We start from the raw sequence: 27022 nt of genomic DNA, 5'->3' as shown, positions 1-27022 counted from the left end.
GATCTGTGCCAGGGCCTCGGATCTCTGGGGTCTCTGAAATCCGACCGGACTCCAAGAGAATGAATGTTTCCATTTCCCATTTGGTTCGCCTTGAAATGCTTTCAGGCAAATCAGATTCATTATCGATCGGACCGCTGTTTTTGGGTGGAATCTCTGCTGCAGGATTGTGTTAGTTATATGTTGGATGGATGTGGATGTGGATGTGGATGTGTTTTGATTGTCAACTTACTTGCATAACCGATGTATACTCGTCTCGCGGAACAGCTGATAGCAGTCCTCGCAGATGCGATCCAGGCGAAAGAACATGGTCTTGTTGAAGATCCCCTTGCACTCCAGATCGAAGAAGTTGCTGCGCTTCGACAGATTGTGGTTGTGTGGCAAGGCTGTGAAGATTGGTATCAAGACGAGAAACAGCACCACCGAGATCTTTATGTTGCGGGAACACATCTGCAAAAGGCAAAAGGGCAAAAGGCAAAGGCAAAGGCCAACCAGAAACGTGAGGTTAGTTGGTTGAGCAAAACAGGCGAGAAGCAACCGGAAATGCACTATAAATAGATTCCCACTTGTACAGAACTTATGGGAAGACGCTGGCAAGCTGCAATTAGCCGAGATCCGAGCCATCTGGGTAAGCAGATATGGGCCAAGTCGAGCCTTGAAACGAAGCCGCCACAGAGACAGGCATAGGAACAGGGACAGGGACAGGGGCAAGGGCAGCATCGGCCTCGGGGCCTCCATCACATGCAAGTTGCAACGATTGGCATCGCTTGGTCGCTATAAATAGACACCGCCTGACAGTGGCGACTGGCGGCTAAAAATACTCGTAAACCCCATCTCTGTCTTCTGCACTGTCTGCGCTGTCTGCGCTGTCTGCAAAGGTGCAATTGCAGTTGCAGACGATCTTATCGTAGGACAAGCTCTATAAATAGCCAGACAATTTCAATGTTTATTGCATTATTTGCAAACTGTCGGCTTTGCTTTATTTATGATGTAAGTTTCGTGGTGAGAGAGACAGCATTCATTTACATTCCCACATGCCCACACACAGCTACGTGTGACAGAGAGACAAGCCCCCAAATACTCGTAAAAATTTGTTTACTTTGCGTATTCTGCTCTCTCTCTCTCTCGAGTCTCAATTACAAGTCGGAGCACAAGGAGCACATTCCAAACTATTGAATAATTCGATTAAAATTGCAAATATTTTCCATTTGCGCATTGTGCCAATTGTTTTTGTGCTTGGACATGAAATGTGGGAAATTCTTGTGTCGGCAGCCTCCTCCGCAGCACACGCGGTGATTGAAAAATGGAAAAGCTGAATGAAAACACAAGCAGACAGCACGACGCGGCAACGACTATTTCTGGCAGCAGCAACAACATGAAAGGAGAAGGAGCACACTGGGCAGCGAGTGCCCATTCCCATTGCTGTTCTTGTGATTTATTTATACGAGTCGCGAGATGATTCGGCTGTCGAATCTGGGAATCTGTTCTGTTCTTTTCAGTTCAGTTTTTAAGTTAAATTGATTTGTTATTGCCTTGTTGATGTATTCAATTAAGTTGAGCGCATTTTCGCTCTGCTTTTGATTTATGGCAGTGGGAATGGGTATATGGTGTATGGTATATGGGCATTGAGGAATGCGAATGGGAATTCTAAGAAAGTTCATCAGTCGCTTGCCAAGTGGCCTAGCCAACAGCAAAGCGTATAAACAAATATCGCGAGCAACTGTTCGATCGTTTATTGAGTGTGTTCTTTATTTACGAGTGGCTATTAATTGGCACCATTTACCATACAGGCCCCTAAAAGTAGGCCCTGTCTTCATCTGCGAAACACCTTTAAGTCTGTTCTGCTCTGAGATCCATTAATTAGCAGCTGTGGCACACACGTGTGAGGCAATGAAAAGTGCAAGTGGTGGCCAAATGTCGCCCACATTTGGTTTTGCGTCAGAGGGGCAAAGTGCAACAGCTGGGCTGTTGCATGAGGAAGCTCTGCAGTACTCGCATTTCCACAGTATCTGCACATAATGTACTTGTGTGGCATGTTCGGCGGTGGTTTGAGCAGCGTATCGGGTTCGCTTTGCCAGTTCGACTGGGACAGTGCTAATTGGCTTCGAGTTGCACGATTTATGGCATCATTGATTGGCATCTGCGGCAAGTTTCGGGCTTTGGGTGCATGCATTTATTTTTAACGCTCTTTTGCCGGCCGCATAAATTGTATAATCGATATGCGGCACAAGCGTCAGAGATAATGTAACAGGAAGGAGTGAGTGGGCAGAGTGAGGGCAAGGGAAAGTTGAAGGAGAGAAGAGAGAGAGAGAGAGAGAGAGATGTTGAATGAAATGAAATGAAATGACTTCATCGTTGACCACAGAAACCACAAAAAGGAGCCAACGAACGTGATTGCCTTAATCGATCTTCGAGATCTTCGACTCTTCACTCTTGCGTCTTGCGTCTTTCGTCTTTCCTCTTCGTTGATTTTGTTGTCTCTGTCGCTGTCAGCGTCACTCGCTGGCAGCATGTGCTGGCAATTTGTTTGCATTTGACTTTTGATTAGCTGCCAATTGATTTTATTTGTCGGCCGACGCTTTGTATCAATTCAAGTTGAGAGTGTGCCATACATACAAGTTATCCCATTATTCAAATACACACACACACACACACAGATGCGTTACGAGAATATATGTATATGTGTGTATATATCTGTGTATGTGTTTGTATAACTGAATCATTGGAGCGAGTCGCACGCACGCCACTGCCTGCCACTCTGGCTCTGGCTCTGGCTCTCAATTGCCATGTTGTTGATTGTTCTCTGATTGTTCACTATTCAACTTTGATTTGATTGCTGTGCTGTGCTGTGCTGTTCGATGCCGATCCGATTTGTTGCGATGTTTTCATTTGCTAGGCGACATTGAATGAAGTCATGAGCCAAAAATAATTATGGCAATTATAGCAGACAAACGGATTGTGAATTCTTTTTTGCGCAATAGTTTATAATTATTATTGTGCCCGCCTGCCTACCAAACACCGCACCGCGAAGGGTATGCTCGTACATAGGCAAATGTGTCGTTGCCTTTCATGTGCATAACGGTACGCAGGAGAGAGAGAGACAGACTTAAAGCTTTTGCAACACTGACCTCAACTATAACTTAGCTCACAGAGAGCAAGAGAGCGCAGTTCTTACGTTACCACCAACACTGCTATACAACACTGAAGCAATCTCAGCGAGCGGCAACCCCGTTTAAGGGTCATCTTCTAGTCGATTCAAATTGCTTGCGCTATTAATAGAATGGATTCAAGTCCAGCTGGTTGTCACTTGGGGACTTCTTATCAGTTTTCCCCCTCATGGATTTGTCTTGGAATGTGAGAAGTGTTATCGGAAGATATATATACCTTAACCCATGTGGCTTATACAGATATACGAGGGCGACAGCAACAGCGACTACGCTATTCCTGCAAAACGGTGGCCAAACAAACGCGTGCATTGTACATACTTATGTACTACCCAGTAGAGTGGATACATATGTACATTCATAGGTACCTATGTACACGTACATATTGCGATATTGTCTGGCTGTGTGTAACGCTTGGCTACGCAAGCATGGCAGGCCACCGACAGCCAAAACACAAACTGCCAGCCAGCCTGGCAGCCCCCCCAGTTGCTGCTCTTCGCTGCCTGCGTCCCCCCACGCTGTGCCCCCCCGCCAACAGTTTGCCAATGGCCATATGAAGATATGTTTTTTCTTGCTGCAGCGAAACTAAAATGTGCTTAGGAACGCAAAAAACAACGGCGGCAAACATTCGATGGCGAGACTGCTTGGTACCACCAATCCACCAAAGTGGCACACCAAACCACACCAGCAAGTGGCAAGTCGTGGTGGTGGTGCTGCTGGTGCGGCCGTTGCGCCTGCGTGGATCACTAAACGCTTCTGTTAATTTGATGGACATGCCAGGAGAGTCTCCTCCACACACACACGCCAAGAAGCAATTTGCATGGGTACGGGAACGGGGAACGGGGAACGGGGGACTCGCGAGTATATTCAATTAATATTCATTTATTCATGAAAAATCTCCGGTTATCGCTGGTGCTGTGTGCCAGCGAAATGCAAAACAGGAAAACAGCAAAGACAGCAAAAAGAAACGCATAATATCGTGTCTCTCCACTGGCCACTGGCTGAAGCCAGTTAAAGCCACTGAAGAAACGTTTCTAAAATCGTGAAATCTTCAACAAACTCTTTCTCTTTCTCCTGCAAATCCTAATTCACACATAAACAATTTCTTGGAAATATATTATATCTCTGTGATGTGTGCATAAATATTTGCTAAGATATCAAATAGATAATACAACGATAAGTACGGGCTTGGGCTTGGGCTTGAAGTTCCATGAAACGGAAATGATTCAAACGGATCGAGGGAGTTGCTTAAGTGGCGCGAATGGTGGGTATTCTGCAGATTAATATAGTAAATAATATTTAGTTAAACCCTAAACCCCTCGCTCACTGTGACTGCATCGGCTGTTGCAGTTCGGTGCTTCTGCTGCTGATCCAGGGCCTTTCTATGGCTTCCAGCGCCACTGGAGACATCGTTGCGATGCATGGCTCCCAGTCAATTGATAGTGCACTCAAGTATGGTTGTGTGTGGTGTGTTTGTATATCCAATTGATGTTATTGAGATTAATGGCAAAGGGTTTCGTAATAGATCGGCAACTGCCAAAAGGGCACACTCCACTCGGTTGTTCACTTCACACAGTTGGTGGTCCGCTGATAATTGCACTTTTGGGCGGGCAAACACGGGATATGTTTGAAGAGCGACAACAGACAACGCGGCAGGTGACAAAAGTCAGTCTGATCGGAGCACGAGACAGGCACCAAAGAGCGAGAAGCGAGAGCGAAAAGCGTCGGGGGAAAATGATGAGACATGCGCGAGCAATCAACTCGTGTTGCCAACAAAAATAACACTGAAGATCGCCAGCGGTTGTTGAGGTTGTCGAGGTGCTGTGCCACACAGTGGCGTTGCCATCGCAGCTGCTGCTGCTGCTGCTGCTGCTGCTGCTGCTGCTGCTGCTTCATGCTCTTATCAGACGGGCGCACACAGACACGAAGAGAGCCAGCGACGACAGCGAGTCTGGCACTGCACATGCCACTGTGCGTAAGTGTGTGTGTGTGTGTGTTGGCTTGTGTCTGTGTGTGCTTGTGATCGGGGGAGAGCGCGACTCGTTTGGCAGTGGAACACCCAGGCGTATACGTGATGCGAATACCTAACCGGTGGCCTGCCTGGCTGCCTGCCTGCTCATCGGCGGCTTCCAGTTTGTGCCGCAAAAGCCGTTAAGCCTCCACCCCACCAGTGCCGCTGTTGCGTCCACTTGCTCTGGGGAGTGTGTGGCAGAACGCTGGCGGAATACCCAATGACATATGGAGCGATGACGCTGACGCTGACGCTCACGAGCCATGGCTAAACTAGTTATTCCACCTCTCCATCTCTCTCTCTCTGTCTGTCTCTCATGTCAAAAAGTGAATTAATCAGAGAGCAACAATTAAATTTTCCACTCTGAACATTTCAAAGTGCAACTGTTCGAGCGATCCCCATCTAATCAGACTTAGAGTTCTGGCCTTATCTTTATGGCCACTTATATGATGATCTGTTTGGTAATCAGCTGGTTATCTCTTTCGCCTCTCAACGCCTAATTGCTTTATAATTGCTCTTGCATAATCAGTTGTTGATAAGAGTCCGAACTCTGCTCCCGAAATTCCATTGCATACATTTGGGAGAGCTTTGGAGGCATTAGCAGTATCAAAAGTGCTAAGATAAATGAACTTTATGATATGATTATTACATGTGACTGATGATTGATTTATTGTATTTAATATTCTGCAGTAATTCAACACTTTCTTTCTCGAGCAGCGAAATTTATGGGCATCCAACTGCTCTTTTGTCTCTTCATTCATCGATCTATTTGGCTCTCATGGCTCACTGTTTGGCGAACGTAATGGCAGAAAAAGCATTCGATCAAGAAATGCATTCGCTTGGCTGCCTAAGCCACTGCCACATTGCTGACGTTTGTCGGTCTGCTGGTCTGTGGTTGCCGTTTTCCGTTCGCCGTTTGCCGCCGTCGTGCCAGCCAGTTGGGCGACCATTTGGCACAAAACAAACTGACAGACAGACAGACAGATAGACGGACATACACCGACTGGCAATTGGCATTTTATTAGTTTAATTGAAAGCAAAACAATTTAGCATGGCGAACGGGTTTCAGTTTGTTTTCCAAATGCACTCGAAATAATCATGCAGGAGGCACAGCTACAGACACAGCCACAGCCCCAACTGTGGCTCAGAGCGTAGATTCCAATGAGTTCGTGGCCGGGGCAGGGGCAGGGACAGGGGCAGAATCAGACATTTGAGGCACGGGCGCACAGAAGCCTGTCACACGTTTCACTCTCCACATTTAATCGTATAACAGTTTGCATTTGTGTGTGTGCATTTTGTGTACAAGTATAAGTGTAAGTAAATAAACAAGTCCATTGAGGAAATTACTTGAAAAATATTTAAAAGCAACAACAGCAACAACAAGTGCCAAAATGTTGATCGCCTTTTTGCTGATTGTGTGCCAATTTTCAGTGCTGTTGTTGCTGTTGTTGTTGTTGTTGTTGCTGGTTGAACGTTTTGTTTTAAATAAATTCGAAAAGCTTATAAATCACATAATTAAGTTTTTGCCTTCTTTATTGGGCGACTGCATTCAGATTTGAATATTATGGAGACGCGAATCGACTGTCGGGCAATTAATGAAACGTAAAGCAGCGTGTGCGCTGGGAGCTGGGAGATGGGAGCTGGGAGAGCTCTCGATAGGGCCATTACGAGACCGAGACGCAGCTGGAGATGCCTGAGCGTCCGCAGGGGGATCAGTGATCAGTGAGGCAGCGATCTCCCCCAATCCACAGCGCAAGGTGTGGTTTATTTTCGGTTGAAACTGTCACTGTTTAAGCTGATTATCGTGGAGCATCTGAGTACAGAGAAAGGAAATGCCAGAGCCATTGAGAGCTTAAGGATATAAAGGATCACAGATGTGTGTGTGAAATGAAATCGGAATCACTTCTCTTCTGGTTTAGCAATTGGCAAGCAAGCAAATAAAAACACACAAATGAAAACAAATGCAAATATTTGAAAAATGGAAAAGCAACGACCTATATTCCAACGATTTGGTTAGAGTGTTTGGGGCCAAAGACAAAAGTATTTGTGCGAGTGCCAGAATATATATTGTGTAGCATTTATATATGTAATGTTCATTCCACATTTGTCAGGCGGCTGGCGGAAATGAGTCACTCTGCGAAGGCACTCGCAAAGTGGAAAGGCACCAATTGCAGTGCGGCATGGGAGAATATCCAATAAGCTAATGTGGAATGCGGCATGTGGCTGGACTCAAGCAGATGTGCGCAAGAACACTGATGCAGAAGGAGAGGCTCTGCATGAACCGAAGCATGAGGTTCCCTCCGATTCCCTACTCGAACTTTCGAGCAGAAAGTAAGAATTAATTATGATATGGGATCGAACCAACCATACCCCGTTTGGCAAGAGTATAGAAAGTTATTTGCAAAAACAAGCGGCTCGTGGATTCCAAGAATGCGAGAAATGCCACAGCCACAATGAGAATCATGAGAATCTTTCAATTTTGGGGCTTTTTCCACATTCCTTGGGAGCTGGTACGAGTACGTGTGTGTGTGTGTGTGTGTGTGTGTGTGTGTTTGCGGAGTATTGGCCAATTCACTTGGATCCAATAAGGTCATTTACAACTCGACTTAACAGCAGCCATTGGAATTGGAATTGGAATTGCAGCAGCAACATTGCCGCTGCCACGTACGGCCAAGGACGGAAGAAATTGTGTGTGACGACGCTTCAAGTGGTTGTCCGAGTGGTTATCCGAGTGGTGCTGCTGCTGCTGGTGGTGGCCTGACGTCAATTAAATTGGATAAATGCCTGAAAACTAGTTTGCGCTCACCTTACCCCCCAGGCATGCCCCTGCCAGCTGCTGCTTAGCCTATTATGTCGATTACATGACACAAAATCAATCATTAACATTTGTAAATGTTGCCCCAAACACACCGGCTTCAGCTTCAGCTTCAGCTACAGCTCTGGATTGGCATCGACATCGACATCGACATCGGATATTGTACTTATTTGGTAACCTGTCGAGTGCGCGGCGTGGAGACGGAGGAGGAGATCCCCATACACTCTTTTATCTTCGATATATCGACGGGCCCCCGTTTTGCGGCTGTCGTTAAATACTCCTTGCATGTGGCCATTGCTTATTGTGAACTTTTAATGGCATTTTGTCAATTATATATTCATTTTCATGGCTAATTACGCATTTTATGCGCTGACATAAGAACCCATTAATTATTTGACGATATTTATGGCCAGCAATAATTGATTTGCTCAGCATAAACGAGAGTATAAATAATAATTGTGGATATACCGTATTTAATATCTGGTTGGGAGCTGCCTCTGACGGCGGGGTGTGGCTCCATAAAAGGCGAAAAATTAATTTCTATTTTGCAGACAGGCCATAAAATGGATTATTGCTGGCCGTTCGATGGTTGCATCAGCCAATTTCAATGTGTATTGGCCAACATAATGCACCCCCCGGTAACCCCTTTTAGTCATTATTTTCGGATTGAGTCATTAAGTGATTGCTGCTCAAGTAACAGAAACAGAAACAGAAACAGATGCAACTCCTCAGCCAGCAAGCCAATAAATAAAACATTTAAATGAACAAACAAAAAACGAAAGCCATCGAGTGAGCATCGAGTGAGTTTTTGGGGCATTGAACCTGCAGGAAATAAGCCAAATGACAATCCGGCAGAACAGACACGAAACATATGTAAGCCTCTTAAAGTATTGTACATATGTATATGTGTGTGTGTGTGTGTGTGTGTTGTACATATATTTATTTGCATGGCAAATACAAAAAAAAAACATGTGCATATTGTATGTATGATATATGGCCAATGACTGCCGCAGCAGCAGCCGCAGCAGTCGCCTCTTGAATTGCCAACATCAAAGTCGGATCTGTATCTGTAGAGTGCGCATCGCATCGCATCCACTCAACCACCCACACACATCTGTACATACAGCATAGCTGAGTGCGCCCCACAATTGCTTTTCAATTAGCCAAGCACTCTCGAGAGCCAATGGGGCGGGAGGAGGATCTGCTGTGTGCGGCAGAGGTGGCGCGTGGCAGTGATTTATCGCCGAATTCAATTAGAGCCACTTCAGACCATTGGACTGGCCAATCGCTAAGGCGAAGGTCAATCCATATCCATTGACCCATTCAAGATCCTTCGCTCCTACTGATGAACTCTAAGAATCATCTCTAGGCTCTTTCTTTGCTTTATTTCCTCGACTATTGATTTGTCAGACACCAATCGCGAATCAATTGCGTGATCTGAATGGGTAGCTCTATCTCTATGGCTCCATTTAACGTACTATGGCTGGCCTTTCAGGCTGCAGCCTGTTGCAATTGCTTTCGGTTTCACATCGCATCCAGAATAACTTCAACAGTCATCGAGGGAGAGCCAGAGGCAGCTTCATCATTGCCTCTGCCTCTGCCTCTGACTCTGACTCTCCCGATCGCTTGGGTTGCTTGTCTTTTCTTTTCAAGTTCATTAACATGACACGCTGCTCCCTCGCAGCCCCACGCTTCCCCCTCGCACCCAGAATTCCAGTATTCCGTTTTTCTGAACTTGAAAAGTGCATTTCATTATGCCACAACATGTTGTTGGCATTACCCATCCCCGGCCCATACAGAATGTTGATGTCAACCCGATTGATACTCACATTTAGTGACAGCTTCTTCATGTCCGTTGGGTGTAATCTCTGTCTGTGATGATTTGTTTGAGGTTGGAGTTTTTCTATTGGTTCTCAGATCTCTTTGAGAGCGAGAAGTTTATTTGTTTGTTTATTTGTTTGCCTGTTTGCTTTTCCAATTATTGTATAATGCTGGAGTGTAATGTTTGCTTAAGTACTTTCGTTTGTTTGCTGTTTAAGTACTTTGTATATAACACAGTTTTTGTTTCTTTATGTTTGCATTTAGTTTTCTTTTCTTTTCTCTTTCATATATTTATGTTTCTATTTAAGTTGCTTTTGCCGCAGTTGCTTGTTTTGGGGTTTTATCTAAAATATTACAAAATAATTCTTCAATTTCAATTCATTTGCATCAATCACCGAAACCGATTAAGGCACTGATTCAAGTGCCCTGTTTTACATTTAATTTGCCTCGCTGGGTGTATCTGTGTATCGGGTTCCAATTTGAGAACATTTAAGCAGTATAAATAAATGTGCAGCTCAGATGCTCATGTGCTAAATGGCATTTGTTATACTACCGCCCGATCGCTGATTGTCATTTATTGTTATTAATGTTGCTGCTGCTGTCGTTGCCGTCGACTTTGTTGATTAAAATCATTTAATATGCATTGAGTGGCCAAATGGGGTACGGGGACGGCGACGGGGACAGGGACAGGGAGAGGAGACGGCTGGCGGCTCGCGGCTGGCTGCTGGCTGCCACTGTGGCTGCCATGTCCATGCGGCAGTGCAGTTGTTGCCATTGCCGCCGTTGATGTTGATTTATTTAGCCGGTTCGATCGCTTCGTTTGCTGCATTTAAAATGTCGGAAGTGTTTGCACGCAAAATGTAAATACCCAGCATACAAATGCACATGGGATATGGAATATATAATGTATGTACAAATTGTATATAACATAAGGTATACATATGTACATACAAATACATAAATATTTCCTGTTGCACACGCACAATTGTGTGCGGAGAAGCAGCAGCAGCAATAGAGATGCCGCGCCAGCGATTTTGATGTTTTCGAGGAAATGCCCAAGACATTCCAATAAATTATTCCATCAATACCAAAAGAAAACACACAAAAAACAGCAACAAACAGGCAGAGGCTCCAGCGGACCCTTGTCCCTGTTTCGGGGCTGCGTGGCATCACTTATGACATCATCAGCGCGGATCAATATCGATCGAATATCAACGAAAGTTGTTCTGCCGCACCCTTGACAACAACACAACACACAGAATGAAACAAAAAGGTCCGAAACTACACACAAACACACAGGAATGGCAGGGAGTATCTGTGTGTAGCTGAAGCTGTATCTGTAGCTGCTGCAAGGTGGCAACATCAATGCGCAAAACCAACAAAAACAAGAGCAGCAGCAGCAGCAACAGCAGCAGCAACAGCAGCAGCAAGGGCCAGCACTGATATGCGAGAGAGACCAAGATGATGCCGCAGGTAGCTCCGTTCCGTTCCCGTTTTTAGCCTTATGGCAATTCGGTCAGCAGTGGGACACGCGGACAGACAAACGGCCGGTCGGTGCGTCGCTCGTTTGTTCGTTCGAAAGATTACAGTTTAAAGCGAACGGATCCGATAAGAGACAGGGGGGACATGGCCCAAGCGGTGGGCTCACTCGCTTGCCTAATCGCTGCATCAAGTGCATCAACTCAACCACGATTGTTCCCAATTTTTCCATAATTTAACGCGAATTAGCGCGGTTATTTTCCACTCCACACACACGCACACAACACTCGCTTCAATTCGATCTTTTTTATTTTAAACATTTAGTCGTAATTTTTGTGTAATTGCTGGCAATCTTGAAAGCTGCTCCCAAAATCGAGTTTCAGTTTCAGTTTTTTCGGTTTAAATGTTTAAACTTTTATTACATTTTCGTAATTTCGGTTGTGGCTTTTTCGGTTTTTCGGTGACCGGCACCGCATGGTGCAGTCGCTGGGGCACGCGTTCTACAGGTTCCACGTGAAAAAACGTTTGTCGATTATTTCACCTTTTCAACCCACTCTCACTCACACTCTTTCGCGCTCTTCTGTACGCTCTCTGTGTGCTGCTCTGCAGAGAATTATTTCAATGGGCACTCGATGCTTATTTACTTGCCGCCGCACAAATGGTAAACGGAATCGGAAACTGAATCGGAATTGTATTCGGAAACTGTATCTGTATCTGGATTTGTGTTCAAGCTGTTTGCTCGATGTTTACTTGTTGCTGCGTCTTTAAGGACTACGCGGCGTTTGGCGGTAACATTGTATTATAAGCGAGCAGAGCCAGAAGCAGAAGCAGCAGCAGCAGCAGCAGCAGCAGCAGCAGCAGCACCACCACCAGAGCGACTCTCAGCGACTCACAGATACGGCCAAGTATCTCTCCCTCTCTCTCTCTCGCTCTCTCGCTGTGTGTGTAAGTGATCCGTTTGACTGCTGCGCGCGCTCTCTTTCACTTGTTGCTCTGTAACTGTTCTCTGTGGGTGAGGGTGTGGGGGTTTTGGGAAAGGGATTTACCCTCTTGTTATTATTAATCATTTATTTATTCGATTGCTAATCAATGCAATTATCTGTGAGCGACCGACCCGACCCGTAATTGCAGAACAATCTCCCACTCTCCCACAATTGTCTCTGGCGGGACAATTGGGAAAATTGGCCAAAAACTCAGACGAACAGTGACGGGGCAGTTTCGCGTGCCACCCGGAACTGTACACAGGTGGCAGTAGTACTTTGCACCCTTTCCAGGCTAGCGTCAAAAAGATTCCAGCCCAATTAGACAATTGAGTTGCACGAGTCGCCAGGCAGCGAGATCGTCGTCACTCCGACAGTCAATTACCACTAAAGATTACATTGGATTCCCGTTTGATCTGATGTCTCGTAATTCATTATGAGAAACTTCTAGCTACCCCGCCACTCACTGGACATTCCCCCGTCCAGCAACGCGACGCTAATAATATTATTAAACAGAACCGAATCCAATTAATGCCCCAATTTGGTCACTGCCATATTGAGTTATCGCTCCTGTTGTGTGTCGTTGGTCGTTGGTCGTTGGTCGTTAGTCGTTTCTCGGCTAATTTGCATAATTCAGTGGTAGCAATAGGGGGTACGGAGGGGGGTTAGTACTTGTACTTATTCTGAGCAGCGCTGAGTCACTCCAGGAAAGTATATCCCCTCACGGGAGTAAGCTGGGGGCAAAGGAAAGGCCATCCGATGCATGGATAAAATTTAATCTTCAGGGATTCCTCTCACATTTATAGAAATAATATTCCTTTTCAAATGAATTAATGGTAATTCCCGTTATGGGCAATCCTCTTACATGTAACTTGCTCGACGGGTCGCAGACATCAACTGATCCACTTAATAATACTTGCTGCTATAAGCCGTGTGTTAGTAGAGGCTTAGATGAATCATATCCACCTATAAACGGTGAGGAAAATTCCCATAAAAACAATTCCACGCTCCGCATGGTATGCAACATGAAATTTGATGGAGAAAATTCATTTCATGGATTTTTAGTTCAGTTTTTAGAGGGATAGGTCACAATCTTTAGACTACTAAAAGAGACAACTCATTCCGCTTAAGAGACTTCCACAGGAAATGCTGACTGCCTGTGCCATTCCATTCTCTTATGCTGCGTTCTCTGCAGTTCTGCTCTAAGAGAATGATCAATGGCAGAGGCAGCGGCAATGGCTGCTGGTTTCCCACGCACAGAAGCTGATCAATGAGCGTAAATTGAATGAAACACATACGCAAATGGTGATGGTTATGGTGGTGTTGGAACACCCATTACAGATTTAATTAACGGAACCGGAAATTGCCGCCAGAGAATCTTGACTCGCACACACACACCCAAACAGACGACAGGCGCTGCGGCAACTTCAACTACATCAAAATAAGCGCTAATAAAAATAAACATTAGAATTTACCATAATAAAAGGGAACCAAAATGTAATAACTAAATGGAAACTAGTGACATGAGAGGAGAACGCTTGTAAGTGGACACTTACATATGTACATAAATATGTAAATAATAATCCCAACGTTCGCTCAAACTATTTACGAGTAGTATATTGACCTTGTAACAATTTCTTTTTCACACAAATTTCTGTGTGTTTGTCATTTGAGTTGAGGTACTACCGCGTACAATGCAGGGCCAGGGCCAGGGACTGGGACAGGGCCACCACACCGACACCGACACCGACAGCGACACCTACAGCGACAGCGACTACGTACGAGTATATTTACGAATTAATCGTATAGTACATGGCCTCAGACACCCAGACCCAGACCCGATGTTATTAACCTCAAAGTGGGACAGACTGAACTTGTAAAAAGGGTGTGAGATCGCTAAAATTATATGCAAACATGGAAGAAAGGCTAGCTCAGCCGGGAGATCGAATCGAAGCGTACAGATTGATAAACGCTGATTGATACTCGAGAATTATATATCTTTATGGTTAAGGAACACAAACTAATTCCAGAATTGTTGTTCCTTATTGAATCTGTTTTGTTCTCCGCTTACCTTAGGCGCTTGTTTCGTATTCGCTGCGAGCTTTGGGCTCTAAACTTTTCGATTGCTTGTCGCTCGATCGCTGCTCCTCCCGGGGGTGGGTCGGTGGTTGCGCCGATCCAGCGGCTGTTGCGGATTCAGGCCTGTTGCGGTGTTTCTCTGGCACTCGGGTTCATCGCCATTTTGTGTGGATTTTGGTCAGGTCTTTATGTGTGCGCTGATAACGCCAAAGAGGCGTCATAGGGGGGCGTGGCCAGGGCACACTATCTATGCAACCCACCGTTGTCTCTCACGCTCACGCTCACGCTTACTGCGGATCACTTTAGCTCTCTTTCTCTTGTTCTTTCGCTCTCTCTCTGCTCTTTATCTGCTGTCGGTTTGTTTGTGCGTGGCTTTTGGGTGGGGTAGGAGGGGGTGCAGACAGGAGACAGGGCAGCGTAGAGACGAGCCAAAGCAAAATTGCCGCTTGGAGGAGCAATAAATGAAAATTGTTTGTTGAGTGTTGGCGGTGGTGGGCTTGGGGGGGATGGCAAAGGGGGGCGCGACTGATCTACACGCACCACAACCAACCACACACGCACACACAGCAGACAGACACTCTCACTCACTTACACACACTCTCTCTCTCTCTCTCTCTCTCTCGCTCTCACTTGCACTCGCTTTCGCTCTTTCTGTCAGATGCGATTAAGAGGCGGCCTGTTGTGGGGGCGGGCGGGCGCATTTAGTGACATTCAGTGCCAGGAGGGAATCAGACACAAACACACACACACTAACAAACACACGTACGTACATATGTACTCTCATGTATGTATGTATATTTGAATATATCTTTGTAAATATATTTCCACATAATTGACACTCGGCGTCAGCGGCATCGGCATCGGCAGGGGCCGCACAATTCTCACGTTCACACCGATTATTCACATATACATGTGGATATACACGATTCTGGGTAATTTTCCAAAATATTCACCCTGCACAAAATAAATACAATATGCACCAGCACTGTGTCTAGTAAATATCTTTCCATATGCTATTCATGGCAATGGACACTAGACGACACGATCGCGAATAAGTGCACCGAAGTTAAGGATTGTCGAACGGGACAGCCAGCCAGTGAGTGGAACTAGGAAAAACCCCAAGCCGCAAAGAGAAGCGAAAGCAGACTAACTGCAAAACTCAAATGTCAAAATGCTGGGGACCGTTCTGCCCAGAGCCCATGCACATCGCACAGAGACACACACACAGCGTAGCATACATACATCCACATAAGTGAGGCGACGAGGGTTGATTGTAGAAAACATAGCTTAGTGCATGGGTTAGAACAATCAACGATCACATCTCTTGTGCAACTATTGCCAACAAATCTCAAATACAATTGCATCCCACGCTTAATATTTATGCCTGCCATTTGTGAAGAACTCTTGAATCAACCCTCGCCTGCATATAGAATGTTTCTTGCTCGAAAAGCACGCATGTGCCAGCGGTTTATTTCGTTTTGTTTCGTGTTCGTCGCTTTTGTATGTGTGTCTCTCAGACAATGCGGCCCCAAATCAGACCCCCCACCCTCCCTCTCGTCCCACATCCCACGCTCAACGCTCAACGCGCTGGCGGAGACAAGCGCCTCTAATGGGGTCTTTAGACGAACAAAGGAAGTAGCCAGAGGGTGATAAGTCAGCCCAGCCATATCCATGTCCCCCAGCCCAAAAAGCGATCGCCTGCAGTCATGGTCGCTGCTTGGGTTATCGCAGTGCTTGGCCCCCCTGTCGTTGCACTCGGCGTTGCGACGACGCCCCTGGCCACTGACGCTGGGCTTACCGTGTCACACAAACACACAAACAAACAAACAAAAACACTCATTGAAATTGAAATTGAAGAATGTGACCATAAGTCATGCGCTCAGGAGAAAGAATCACCGCGAGCATCACGAGCTGAAAGAAAATCGCTCCATGTGAGTTGCTCCTCCCACACGATACTCCGCAAGGAATTCGAGTTGCTCCGCTCCAGTGGATATCTCGATCTCCATGGGTAAGTAGGTACTCGTAAATGCGCTGTAAAGCGTGTGTAAAACGTTTGCGTCGCAAATTATTGCCCGTTTCCGTTCTGTCCGTTCTGTCCGCTCTGTCCGCTCTGTCCGTTCCGCCCGCAGCACCCGCAGGGCCAGCGACAGATCGAGACTCAATATACCACATAGTAGTAGCAGCATCAGTAGCTGTAGTAGTAGTAGTCTATAGCTATGGCAGAGTACGAACAATGTAGGCTTGCTTGTTCACAATTAGATTTACGATCATTGTGCGCTTGCGCTCTGCCCCGCGGCTCGTAATTCATCCAACCAGCCCCACTCTTCACTCAACCCCCTGAAACTTAATATATAAATATATATATAATGCCTTTTTTTATGCATTGCATATTCAGATATTGTTTGTAATACAAATATTACGTATACGACATGACGGGGTGTCAACAAACTTGTAATATGGAGCACACATATGATTCAGTGATGAACGATTTGATTCCTGAGAACGGTGCTGAGAACTGTACCTGGGCTCAGGCTGTTGTGCAATCTTATGAAAATGCTGCACAGAAGATTGACTTTGAGCGAGCGGCAGACAAAGCTGCACGAGCAAAGCAAATCCAAGACGGAGAAAGACAAGAGGCGGGACTGGTGCTGGAACTCAGGCCGGGGCGGACAGAGTGGCTAATTGCCAGCTTTCAGATCTAAATGGGCAGCGCACACGCAAATGATAAAAGAGAATAGACTTAGACTTAGACTTAGGCACATTGTTAGGAAATGCCAAACACAAGCCGGGACGTGACGGGACGGGAGCACTTTCACGGCGAGCTGCGAGCTGCGAGAGCTGGAGAAACGCAAAGGTCAGACACAGCGAAAAACGATCTGCAGGGTGAGGGTGAGCAAAGCGGTGCAGGAGAGAATAACTGTATCTCTTTGGACACATCTGGGTTCGTGACTCGGACTCGTGATGGCCACTTAAGAAACAACAACTGATGCCTGCCTGCCTGCCCGCCTGCCTTTGCAGCGCGCGACCCGACCTGTGCATAAATAGCATTTTCAAAAAGCATTTTCAATTGCCAAACGGCCGATTGAATGGCTTTTCCTCTGGCACTGCTTTGGCGGCTAAACTCGTTTCTAGTGGCGATGTAATTGAAGCTAAATCTAAAAATAGATCCAGTCCAGCCGACGCCAGCTTAGAAATAATTGCCAAAAGCAGCAGCAGCAGCAGCCGCCGCACAAACACCAACACAAACACATAAAACTAACACCAAACCCACAGCCCAATCTCGATGCAACCACAAACGATCGAGGGGGTTCAATCGATGGGGTTCTGTAACCGCAGTCCCCGATCAACCCGCTCGATTGAGATCTCGATCCAGCCCCTCTCTACTCACCATTCTGAAGAGCCCTTAGCTAGCTGCGCGTTCACTTTTTGCAAATATTTGCTGCAAGTATCAATGTATCTTCTAGCACAAAACTCTGACGGAGTCCGCAAACGGTGTCAAAATGTTTGCAAAACTTCTGGCCAACTGGCTTTTATACCCCTTTTGCATCCATCGGATGCTAGGGCTGCCATGGGCGTGGCTGGGTTGCGGCTGTGCTTAGGGTTTGGGGTTTGGGGTTTGTGGGGTCGTGGCTTGGGGTTGCTGGGTGTTGTATTTTGCATAACACGCGGTTTGTATTGGCTCTAACTCTGCTGCTGCTGATTACAAAGGGCCCCAAGACAAGAAAAGATAACTGTATAAATTATGGGGCTACATCTGCGAGTGGCTGTAGCCAAGTGAGTAAGTGTCTGTTATGGTCATATGATTATGATTAGCTTGATTAAAATGCGCTGCCACTCGTATCGCCACTCGGCCCGCAGCTGTGTATTAATGTGTGTCGCCCGCCGAGCGCTGTCCTTCAACCATTCCCGACTACCATTTCCATTTCCATTCCCATTCAATTGCAATTGCGCATACGTCCTGTGGGCTGACAGGATGGATGCTGCTGTCAGCAACGCCTGTTAATTTGCACACAAAGGCCGTCATTAGGCACAGATGATTATGCACATCGAGATGCGCTTATGGGAGCCGCCCTTTCACTTTTCAATCATCAGCCAGCTGAATGAATGAATGAATGATGCAGGTCAGTTTTTGAGACCTAATTGTTGTTCCTTTTCTTAGGAATATTCTCTTGGATCCAAGCCCAATGATAACATTACTTTTACATTTTAAACTAATTTAATTCGGAGTTCGTAGTCTTAATTTTACATTTCTAAAATTAAAGCTTTAATTTCAAAAGAACTTATTTTTGCCATGATGTCCGTGATGTCCGTGGCCGTGTCCACCCCCTCCGCCACCACCACCGACAAGCACCGGCTTGATCACAACAACGGGCTTCACGATGACGGGCTTAACAAAGACGGGCTTTGGCTTAACAAACTTGGAGGATAGGCCCGCCAGCAGCTGCTTAGGATCCGGAAGGGCGGGCTTCGGCTTGACAAGCTTCGATGACAAAGTCGATAGAAGTTGGCTCGGATCCGGTAGGTTGATCGGCTTCAGGGCGATTTCCTTGGACTTGCCGAGAGTGGGCGTGGACGTGGCTAGGGCGCAGAGTGTCAGAAAGACTGCCGTGGACAGGAGCAGCAGATAGCTCTTGCGAGGATCCATTGTGTGAAGTGTGGAGGCCACAGAATGTCGCAAAGTATTTATGGTGGCCACCGAGGCTCATTGGCATGCACCACTTGCTGTTCGATCTCTGAGAGCTTTTATTCAAATTAAATTCGATCGATCGATCGAGGCTCTGCAGCCGAGTAGCCAGGCGGAAGGTGGCGGCAGGCCTGGCGGTATTCCATGTGATTGTTGTTGCTGCATCGTCGGCAGAATTCCCCATGTGTAAGTGTAGAATTCACAATTATGCGGCAGGGCAGGGTTTTCCTAGTCGTAATTCTACCCAACTTTTATTCATGATCGCTCCAAAGTAGCCAGCCATCCGAGTTGGCATTCAGATGGCGACCCGCCAGATCCAAATCAGGCATGACGTCTGTATTCTCTCCCGCATTCGCATGCTTAATGTGTTCCAGCGAGAGTTGACATAATTTCTGGATTTTGTTAGCTGGCTGAAGCCCAGGGCGGAAATACAAGTTTCAAATGTTTTATTAGGCCGCACAAATGTCTTTCATGTTCCACGTACAACAACAAACAATTGAATTGGAGTGGTTTTAAATTTCGGAGGTTTAATATTAATTTAACTCCGATTTTACTTTTTAGATTTTAACCGCTTCCCATCGATATGACTCTATTAGGTATCGATATTGTGATATATAAAATATTTCTGAGGATCAGCCGCACTGGTATACAGGGTGACCATTTGCGGTTAATAGGTATAGCAGTCAGCTTTTGACACAGTGCAAAAATCAGCAACCATACGCACTTCTTGCTCGGGAATTTTCTTATCATAATTTTCTAGTCATATCGGTATATAATGGTATATTTAATAAGTCCAATAATTTTCATTTTATAGGTATATTCAATAATATAGGGTATCCAAACTCCCATTAGCATAAACTCCATGGAGGAGTTTCTCTCTTTTCCAAAGGGAATTTTCTCTCTCTTTTGAAGGGATATTTCTCTATCGATTCCAATGCGTCTTTATTCCATCCCCACTTACGTGTTTTACCGTTGGCAACATAATTTGTATGGGCCTTGATATCAATCCATTACCCATCATGTAACGTGTTATGCTCTTTTTGTTGGTTGACCTTTCTAGTTTTAAACTTAGGAAGTCATGTAAACTAGCCAATCTTGTGGAGAATTGATTGATAAATCGGATAAAATTATAGTTTTAGCACGGAGACTTCTAGGTAGCTAGTAATATTAAATAGAACATCAAAATCGAGGAATATGATTAAAGACTACTGTATATTTTTGGTATATTTCCGATTTTCTGCTATCGATAATTCCGAGGTCACAGCTGTAAATAAATTAATTTTTGTATATTTTAATTTGTTATTTGCGAAATAATGCCATGTCGTGTGAGTATAAGCTGCCGCAGTCCCATGACACACACAGTACAATTCCATTCCTGCCATTTAGACTCCATCAAAAGTGGTGACCCAGCAGCAAATGCCTCGATGCACGTGGAAGACAATAACGAACACCTGACTGTCCAGGAGTCTGCATTCCTTTGTAACTTTTGTAGGAATGTATACGCGACAGAAGAGGCTTACGAGGAGGACCATCGCTGTGGCAGCTGCCTCAGCGGCATTGGCGTTGAATGCATAGAAGATATGGATTTGGTTGAGGAAGAGAAAGAGGAGGAGGAAATAGTGGAGGCGGATGTGCCCCTGTGGGACGTGGTGGATGGCGATCGCGTCGATGCAGAGTCGGAACGTTACTTTTGCTTTGATTGCCACATCATATACGAGAGCCACAGCAGTGCTGAAAATCATGTGTGCCCCCCAGAAGGGACTAGCAATGGAGCCAGCCAAAAGGCTACCATGTCCAAGCAGCCCGTCCGACGCAAAGTTCCTGGTGCCGGAGCAACAGCAGGCCCTAACGGAGATAGTCCCAAGTTTATTTGCAAAGTTTGCAATACCATTTTCAATGCGCAAAAGAGTCTCAAGTTCCACATGCGCATACACGACGAGCGCAAGCCGAAGCGGATTCAGGATGCCCTTCCCGTGGGCGCTCATCAGGAGTATAGCGAACTGGATCTGTTTTTCTGCGAGATCTGTCAAAGAGAGTGAGTGTCACCGATAAGCCAAGATAACGTCTGTTTACCACCCACACTGTACCATCTGCTTTCAGGTTTGATTACGGCCTCAAGACGATTCACCAGAAGATGCACGTTGAGGCGCCGAGCAAGTTTGTGTGCAGCACTTGCAATCGCCAATTCGAAACCTCCACCAACTACCAATTGCATTTGAAGATGCATCAGAAGAAGCAAGCGGAACCTTCTGCTGCGGCGTCGAAAAAGGGGCCCGTGGACAAGAGTAAAGCACAATTTCCATGCCAGTACTGCGACAAGGTGTTCTACCGCCCATTCGAGAAGGTCAAACACGAACGAATTCACACAGGAGAGAAACCCTACCGCTGCGAGGCGTGCGGCAAAACGTTTCGCGTCTCGTACTCTCTCACCCTGCATCTGCGCTCCCACACAGACATTCGGCCGTACGTGTGCATTGTCTGCAATAAGCGGTGAGTGCCAATAGAAACGCATTCAAAATGGTCATGAAATAAATATCCCTTTGTTGTAGTTTTAAATTGCAGTCAAATTACGCCCATCACCTCCTCACCCATGGCGCTGAGCGTCAGTTTTCCTGTGATATATGCTCCAAGTCCTTCCGTACATCGGTGCAGTTGAACGGCCATAGGAATTCGCACACCAAGCCATTCGAGTGTGAGATTTGCAATCGACCCTTTGCCTCGCTGTATGCCGTCAACAATCACATGAAAACGCACAAGAATGATAAAGGCAGCAAAAGTGCCACTGTGGTTGTGTCTGCTGAAAAGGGAGACGAATCTATCAAGATTCTAGCTGGTGGCAAGTGCTCTTGCAGTGAGTGCGGGGCAGAGTACTCGCGCGCTTATGCGCTGCGCCAGCACCTAAAATCGGCTCACGGAAAGGTGTTGGGTTCCGATGCACAGAAGAATGAGCAAACTTCCCTTAAGGAGCCCACAAGTGGCCGAGGCAGACGACTCTGAGGCGGCAATACGCATAGCAGCAGCAGAGGCAGATGCTGCATACATGAATGCGGTGGTAAACGACGTGGACGTCAGTGGCAGCGTGCCCACCTACCAGGAGGCCGTTGAGGTAAGCACAGCTGGGCCCAAATTGTATTTTCCCAATTATTAAGAACTTTTCCTCCCTGTCAGTTCGATGTAGACAACTTCGACAGCGAAGAGATCATCAGTGATTGGCTGAAATAAATGGCTTATCATGATTTGTAGATGTTTGTATTTTCCTACTGAATAAACATAAAGAGAATCGTTTATTTGGCAACTGTTACAATCAACCGCAGCTCAGGTTAGCAAATAAACTTTTATTGGGGAACATCATAACTAGCGATTAACAGGTAAATATATTGCTGGCTTTCACTGAGACCAGTCCGTTGGGTTAGGGTACATACAGGGATAAATTATAAAATGAAGGAATTGTGTAACTACAACTAATTGTATAATTTTAAATAAACAAAACAGGTGAGCATGGGCAGGCATTTATTTCTGAGCGGCTGCTGTCTCTTCCTCCTCCACCTCGCTGGTGTCCTCGTCACAGATTTCCTTGAGCACCTCTACCAGATTCTTTGCCTCGTCTAGTTCCTGACGCATTGTGTCCATCTCCTCCTCCAGTCCCTCGATGCGTTCATGCAGATGTCGGTTCTCCGTCAGCGAGTCCTCCAAAGCGACGCGCCGCTGTTCTGCCAACAATTTGTAGTAGCTCTCCCCGGGCTCACACTCGCTGGTGAGATCTTCAGCTGTGATGGGTTTGTCAGCGTCGTTCTGCGACTTCTCGGTCTGTGTATCGGCGTCCTTCGTCGATGTTGCAGCTGTTGCGGTGTCCACGCATTTGCGTTTGCCGTACTTGGTGCTGGGCGTAACTGGGACGCCGGCCTTCAAGCGACTAAGTTGATCCACGATGGAGGCGCGTCCCGACAGATTCTCCTTATCGTTGACGTTGCCGTGCAGCGGCTTCAGGGTCTTGCGTTGGTGCTTCAGATGCTCCTGCTGCTCGGCCTCGCTTTCGACTTGGATGTAGACTCTTGCAGCTCCCGTAGACATCTTCAATGCTTTTCGTTTTACTTATTTCTTAATGTTTAAGCAAGCGAGTGTGCTGTTTGCTTGCCGTTTTGTTTACGCATTAATTTTCTCCGCCAAATCTCACGTTGTAATGGCCGCCAAAAATGCTGTAGCTAGGGTTGCATAAATACGTATCGATATAAGTGTTGTAAAACAGTCGCACAAGAATATCGATATTGATATGATTGAGAACCAAACAATCTAAATTTCATGCATCTATTAAATTAGATTTGTAATAGGGTAGTGGTTGGTACCAGCATTGTAGAGAATTAACTCATCAACTGGCTAAAATTGTTGTTTCAAAGCTGAGAGTGTTAAACTGCTGGTAATATTAAACAGAATATCAAAATGGAGGAATATAATTTTCATCGGTATATTTACAGTATATCTTGACAAGGATAGGGTATATATTTTATCGGTAAATCCGCGGTCACACTGCAATGTACATCCTTCGGACTCCGCCCATTCGAAAAAAAAACATGTAAATCCTACAAATAGCGTAATTAAATCGTTCACCTTTTTATTTCACTCGACGCACACCCACCCGCACAACACCATCCTGCGCCCATAGCACAGAACAGTCAAACGGCGGTCAAGATGGACCACAACGAGATTTCCATGTGCATGGACGTCAAGTTGGATACACACGATAAGCGCGCAATGGCGCTGCGCTATAAGACCTGGACTCGATGCCAAGTGAAAATCGAGGCCATTCAAGTGTGTGCCCTGCTTCCTGCGCCTCACATTTCAAGGATCTGCTGCGGAGGCAGAAGATCCGCCAGCATCTTCCAAAGCGCTGAGTGTCTCGGTAAATGTGCCCGGGGTCAGCATCAGCTTGGCCACCTCACGGACCAAGCAGCACTCGTACGGGCTGTTTTGGACCCAAAATCGGCGCGAGTGCTTCATTTACTTTGCCCTGGAAACGGAGATGTCCTGTCGGCGCCACATGAAGTGGATGAAGAAGTCCATCAAGAATCTGGAGCTATACCGACAGGTTTTCCTGGAGCAGCGCCGAATGAGTAGGGGTCCTGGTGCCCTGGGGCCTCTGCCAACTCTGCCAGATTCCTTGGACATCAGCCAGTTCTCGGCGCGTGTCTCGCAGATCTATGAGGAAATCTTTGACGGAAGCCGAATATCGCGCGCCTCCATTGCCTCGGGCATATACGAGGAGATGAAGCCGTCGGTCATGGAGACGCCTTCGCCGCCTCCCCTGCCCACACACCCATATCGCAAGCGCATAAACACCTTTGAGTGCTCTCCACTGGGCGACATTCCGCGATCCTGCACCAATCCCGAGGTGGAGCTGGCCAAGAAGAAGAAATACAAGAATATGTTGGACAACTTCTTTGGAGGTACGCGCCAGAAACGCGCGGGCAGTGTAAGTGAGCCCGTTCAGCAGCCGAAGGACGACCAGTTGCCGCTGTACGAGAATGCTCCGACACCAGAGATGGCGCTGCCCTTGAAGCGCACTTCCCAGCTGAGCAAATCCCAGCGTAATAGCTTCTCGAGTCCCGACCTTTCGAAGCTCAACTTTCTGGACACCTTCGGGGAGGACATTTTCACGCAAAGCCACGAGTCGAGCGTTGAGCTGAACATCAGCCTGGATGAGTCGGCCATCGAACCAATCTCCCGGGATCAGCTGGTCGCCCAGATCACGAGGCACCTCAGCAAATCTGGCTCCCTGGAGAGCTTGAATGTATCGGAGCAGCTGCCGAATAACTTTAACTTTTCCGCATGCAATTCGTCAACCATTAATCTGATCGGCTCTCATGGAGCAGTGCCGCACAGCAATCAGGTGAAGAAGAATAAGATCATGGTGGACGATCTCACCGGATACTGTGTGATGGCGCCCATTGTGAAGATTATAGAGAAGGAGGTGCCGCCGCAACCGAGTGGAAGCACCGCATCCACCTCGTCTGGATATTCCACGGGCTCCTATTGCTCTTCCACCAGCAGCTGCAACACGGAGGACCAACCCACCAAAACACTGGTGGCGCCGACCGCCAATGAGAGTGACATTTACGAGGCCATGCACGGCAGCTCCTTGAACAGCACCACAGCAGCAGCGACGTCCGGCTTTGCCGAGCATTTGTATGAGAATCTGTTGGCCGTCAAGGCCGCCCAGGAGCTGGAGGCGCAGCCTCATGGCATTGGCCTCAGCACCAGCACACCCACCGAATCTCCTTTGCCAGCCTTGCCGCAAAAGGGAACGCCCAAGGAGAAGCACAGCTATCAGGAGGAGGAGGAGGAGAACTACTACCAGACGCCCAGGAAGTCCATCATAAGCGTAGACGACAAGGTGCCCTCCTACTATCCAAACAGCTGCGACACTCTCAAGTCCAAGCGACGCAGTCCCACCGATCATGGCCCAAGTCTGAGGCATCTTGTTAGTTCCAAGCTGCGTCGCGAGCGCAAGGAGAATCTCTACATATCGTCGCCACAGCAAATCATCGAGCAGCGCCAAAAGGCCAACAGCACATCCTCATCAGCATCAGCATCATCAACCAACAAGACTAAAATCTCAACAAAGAAGACTGCCGCCCACAAGATCTCCGAGGGGGTCTATGCCGTGACACATCCGGTCAAGCGCCCCAATAGCACAAACAACAACAATCACAATAACAATAATATCGAAGGAATAGAGGAGGAGCTCCTGCACCTAACCATGCTCAAGAATATTGATTTCAAATTCGATGACGGCCAGTCCACTAAGGAAGAATCCCCGGTCCAGCATAGATCTCCCAGCATGAACGGGGGCATTGTCCAGCCGCGGCTGGAGGATGAGTACGAGAACCACTATCAGGCAGCCGAGCAGGCAACACGGTTGCTCCAGAAGTATGCCACGCTTGCAAAGTTTGGCAATTCCCCGAACAAGAGCAAGCCAGTGGTCCATCAGCAGCAGCAGCTGCAGCCCATGACACAGTCGGTGGCCACGTCCAATGAACTCCAGCCGCCTGGTGGTGGCATGAAAAAGTTTGCATCGCTGCCGCGTTTCAAGAGAATTGACTTTTCGCCGCTGAAAATGCGTCTGAACAATGTCCTGCAAAGGAACTCTCCATCGCCGCAGCCTTAGACACGCCGCAGATCATGCACTTGAGTGTCCATCCACAGCAAGGAATATCTTTACCACGTGCCGCTGTGGAAAGATGCCTAATTAATTGTTTAAAGTATCGCTTAATTTATGTTATAGACTATCTTGTGATTGTGATCTCCCCAGCTTTGTGTTGTTTGATGATGAATCAGAGCTGATTTCATCAGCCTGCACTTTATTGTATTTGATTTTATCCATGTATGAAATACGCTTACCCAACGTTGCACCTAGTTTATATGATGTCTAGCCTTATATGTTGATCCAGCTTTGTCATAGGTACACGCGAATAACGAATCATATCCAGTTCCATTTAAGGGAGCGCCTCCTAGTATTACAATTACTGTTGTGAATTGATGATGAATGTCTGTCTCTATATGCTACACACGAATATGCTCAATTATGGAAAATTTACAGAAACGCTTTTATACGAATTATACAAAATTGATATTGTTAACTCATTTAGGCGCCTCGTTGTTGAAAAGAAAACCAAATTAAGTTGAATAAGTTTTAATGCTATATAATAATCGAATGTAACATTATACTCGGCCTACACACGCCATCCCCCCACAGATATTTTGGGGTCGGGTGGGAACTACGCTTTTTGGCTTCGCATAACATATCAAAAACTGATTAGTACTATTAAATAAACGAGAAGGGATGTGTGAGACGCTTCTTACGCGTCACAACTTTTATACCCGGCACTCAGTACTACATCTGCAACTTAGCGGTTATTTGTCAAATTTTACATTTTTTCTTCATCTGTCATCTACATCAACAACACTACTCACGCCAACACGCTCCTTTAGCTCGCC

General features: G+C 46.6%; 5 protein-coding genes across 9 annotated transcripts in view; 2 read left to right on the top strand and 3 right to left on the bottom strand.

Moving 5' to 3' along the window:
* The window catches only part of LOC117890489 (ion transport peptide), a 32171-nt gene extending 14323 nt beyond the window's left edge, over positions 1-17848 (bottom strand). The window contains exons 1-3 of one of the 5 annotated variants that reach the window (XR_004648583.1): positions 3873-3887; positions 1234-1239; positions 230-447 (exon numbers count right to left, since the gene is read on the bottom strand). Coding sequence is in view for 1 of the 5 variants with exons in the window: in XM_034795377.1 (XP_034651268.1) it covers positions 230-447; positions 4489-4584 (314 nt within the window). In the remaining 4 variants the exon portion in view is untranslated. Of the gene's footprint in view, positions 1-229; positions 448-1233; positions 1240-3872; positions 3888-4488; positions 4722-9816; positions 10110-14338; positions 14805-17734 lie in introns of those variants that run through there. The other 4 variants (XR_004648581.1, XR_004648582.1, XR_004648580.1 and 1 more) reach the window with 4 other exon arrangements.
* Positions 17849-18616: 768 nt separating this feature from the next.
* LOC117892631 lies at positions 18617-18991 on the bottom strand. The gene has a single exon (XM_034798983.1). It carries the CDS (start codon positions 18989-18991, stop codon positions 18617-18619), a length of 375 nt encoding a protein of 124 aa, XP_034654874.1.
* A 1259-nt stretch (positions 18992-20250) lies between these two features.
* On the top strand, positions 20251-22317 carry LOC117892330 (zinc finger protein 271). The gene is given in 6 exon segments (XM_034798483.1): positions 20251-20355; positions 20417-21065; positions 21131-21520; positions 21580-21994; positions 21996-22136; positions 22199-22317. Coding segments are annotated over 6 exon segments (1656 nt in total). The 5' UTR covers positions 20251-20348; the 3' UTR covers positions 22253-22317.
* A 28-nt stretch (positions 22318-22345) lies between these two features.
* LOC117892335 (geminin) lies at positions 22346-23226 on the bottom strand. The gene has a single exon (XM_034798487.1). The coding sequence runs from the start codon at positions 23099-23101 to the stop codon at positions 22541-22543; it is 561 nt and encodes a 186-aa protein (XP_034654378.1). The 5' UTR covers positions 23102-23226; the 3' UTR covers positions 22346-22540.
* Positions 23227-23528: 302 nt separating this feature from the next.
* LOC117892329 lies at positions 23529-26769 on the top strand. The gene is given in 2 exon segments (XM_034798482.1): positions 23529-23833; positions 23835-26769. Coding segments are annotated over 2 exon segments (2475 nt in total). The 5' UTR covers positions 23529-23716; the 3' UTR covers positions 26193-26769.
* The last annotated feature ends 253 nt before the right edge of the window (positions 26770-27022 follow it).

Source organism: Drosophila subobscura, chromosome E (genome assembly GCF_008121235.1).
Source record: "Drosophila subobscura isolate 14011-0131.10 chromosome E, UCBerk_Dsub_1.0, whole genome shotgun sequence".
Lineage (NCBI taxonomy): Eukaryota > Metazoa > Arthropoda > Insecta > Diptera > Drosophilidae > Drosophila > Drosophila subobscura.
Note: the sequence above shows the minus strand (reverse complement) of the source record. Positions and strands in the feature narration are given on the sequence as shown.